The sequence below is a fragment of the Centroberyx affinis genome, unplaced genomic scaffold, assembly GCF_046629955.1.
Source record: "Centroberyx affinis isolate AG114_WGS23_722 - 3 ecotype Tasmania unplaced genomic scaffold, CSIRO-AGI_Caff_v1 ptg002308l_1, whole genome shotgun sequence".
NCBI lineage: Eukaryota > Metazoa > Chordata > Actinopteri > Beryciformes > Berycidae > Centroberyx > Centroberyx affinis.
In genome coordinates, this window is record NW_027280580.1 from 1 (window position 1) to 2,500 (window position 2,500).

Here is a 2,500-nt window from a genome sequence, read left to right on the forward strand (position 1 = left end):
GTCACCAACTGACTGGCTAGCAGACTTACTGGGGTTGAGTTGAGTGTATGGTGACACAGTTTCTATCCATTTGAATTCGACAGTATTGAATGCAAGGATTAAACTGAATCCAGTACTTGATACAATATAGTGAGTGTATTTTATACCATTCTCCCATTTTCTTTAATTTCCCTTCCTATTACTCTTTAATTGCTCTCTACCTCTTTTCTTTCTTCTCTCTCTCCTTTTTCCTTTCGCTCTGCATTTCCCTGCTTTCCCTTGCTGCTTTCTTTCTGTCTATTTTCTCTCTGCCTCTCTCTCTCTCTCTCCCTCTTTCTCCTTTCTCCCCTCCTCTAGCCCTCTAGTCTCTCTACCTATCTCTCTTTCTCTCTTTCAATCCAATATTTCAATTCAGTATGCTTTATTTGCATGCATATTACATGAACAGCATTGCCAAAGCGTCTAAATACAATGGGAATCTCACTCTCTCTGTCTCAAAGCACCATTAAAAGGGAAAAGGAGTCTGCACACCATCCATTTCGGGCCTCAAGTCTCAAAAAAAGATATTAAGAAACTGAGATAATAAAAAAAAAGATTATTTTAATTTGACACGAAGCAAAAAGTGCAAAAAATGTAACGTGAAGACAATGAAAGTTTAAGCTAATGTTTCAGGCTGATCAGTAATCATTAGTGCTTTAGTAAAGACAGGCGCAGTATCAAACATCTTTATTCACAATCTCTCTCTCTCTCTCCCTCTCCCATCAGCCACCACTCCATCTCTGTCGGCTGTATGCGACTTTGAGCAGAGTCTGTGCGGCTGGTCGGCTGATCCCAGGTCAGGTGTGAGCTGGTCCTTGCACACAGCTAGCAGCAGTTCAAATGGGCACGGCACACATGGATCCAGCCTGGATCTGGCGGTAGGAGCAGACGGTGAGTACCGATTCGCTCACAAACACACACATGTAGGCTACACACAGAGAGAAATTAAACATCGTCCCTGAGCGACTTATAACACTTAGAGAGGTTTGTTCCTTCACGGGATCTGAAATAGTGATTTGACAAAGTCATTGCTGAAATGAAAATAAAGGAAAGTCATTTTAGAGAAACATTTACATTTAAAAAACGCTATCAAACTTCATCACAGTGTGCAGTGCTCGAGAAAATCATTATCTATAAATCATGTCTGATCTGTATTGAGTGGTATCTGATTAATAAAATGAAGTGAAAGGTTTATTATTGTGAAAATGTAACTCTCATTATGAATCTTCTCTCCCACAATCCTGATTTGGAATTCAAAAATTAGTGTCAAAAGTGTCAGAGTATACCTCATTGCCACGAATGTGCAGCATCTGTACTTGTATTCTTATGAACTTGTAGTAGTCAACTCAAGTCAAGTTTATTTATATAGCCCTTCATCACAAGCACGTCTCAAAGGACTTTACAGAGAAAGAGCCTACCAACATCTAATGAAAACAATAATGAAACGGTAACTGAGATATTCAAGTTTCTGAAAAAAAAAAGGATATACAGCGTTTTGGAATGACAGCCTTCACTTTTTTCCAGCAGTCATCTCGCCATTACATTATTAAAAAAGACACACACACACACACACACACATACACACACACACACACACACACACACACACACACACACACACACACACATGCTAGTCCACCTAGAGGAGAAGCCAGCTCAAAGAATTTCATTTTGATCTCAATGGAGCGTTTCACTGCTGTTTCAGAGGTGTAGATACACGTGCTCATGCACATAAAGACATGCACGCACACACACACACACACACACACACACACACACACACGCACACACACACACTTCCCTATCCCTAACTCTCTAACTCTAATTAACCACCAGTTGTGTTGATTCCTGCCTCTATTCTCTGTTTAACTGAGAACTCCTCAGGGTGAGAGGATTTCTGGGCAGGTCTTCTCATCTAATTAAATGTTCTGCTGGTTCTTGAAGCTTCGAGAACTGTAGTTAATAATTCTGGGGTTGAGGAACCAATGAGTCGTCACATTCCAAAAACGGGAGACGGTCCGCACTCTAAACCGCACTGCATCTGTAGGCGTACTGCATTTCAGGACGTTTCTCTGTTTTTTTCAGTGCAGAAGAGAAAGCACAGTCAGATGAGATGTTTGACCTTCCTCAGCACAAAGGCTTCTTGAACTAATTAAGAGCAAAGTGGTCGTCCTGCGGTGGAATAATATAGATCTCAGTACTGGAAGAAAACACTGAGAGCAACGATGATGCAAGGATTTCACCCAGACCTGCTGAAAGTGTATGAGACGACTTAATTGGGCTTTTAAACAAAATTGTAGTTCATGCTGTTGGGAACCTTTTCCTCTGCAACCATTTATTACTTTATCTCTGTCTTTTGCTCTCACTTCTTTTTCTACTTTTCCTCTATTTCAGCCTTCTTATCTTGTTGCTCTATATCTTTCTCTCTCTCCTTAAATCTCTTGTTCTTCCACGTATTTCACTCTTTCTTCCTTATGTTCTC

At 40.5% G+C, this 2,500-nt stretch overlaps 1 protein-coding gene across 1 annotated transcript in view; it reads left to right on the plus strand.

The window, feature by feature from the left end:
• Nucleotides 1-744: 744 nt before the first annotated feature.
• The window catches only part of LOC139655585 (neuropilin-2-like), a gene marked incomplete at its 5' end in the record, with an annotated part of 24,204 nt that continues 22,448 nt past the window's right edge, over nt 745-2,500 (plus strand). Inside the window, one exon of the mRNA XM_071533025.1 lies at nt 745-909. Within this exon, the coding sequence (XP_071389126.1) occupies nt 745-909 (165 nt within the window). The remainder of the gene's footprint in view (nt 910-2,500) is intronic.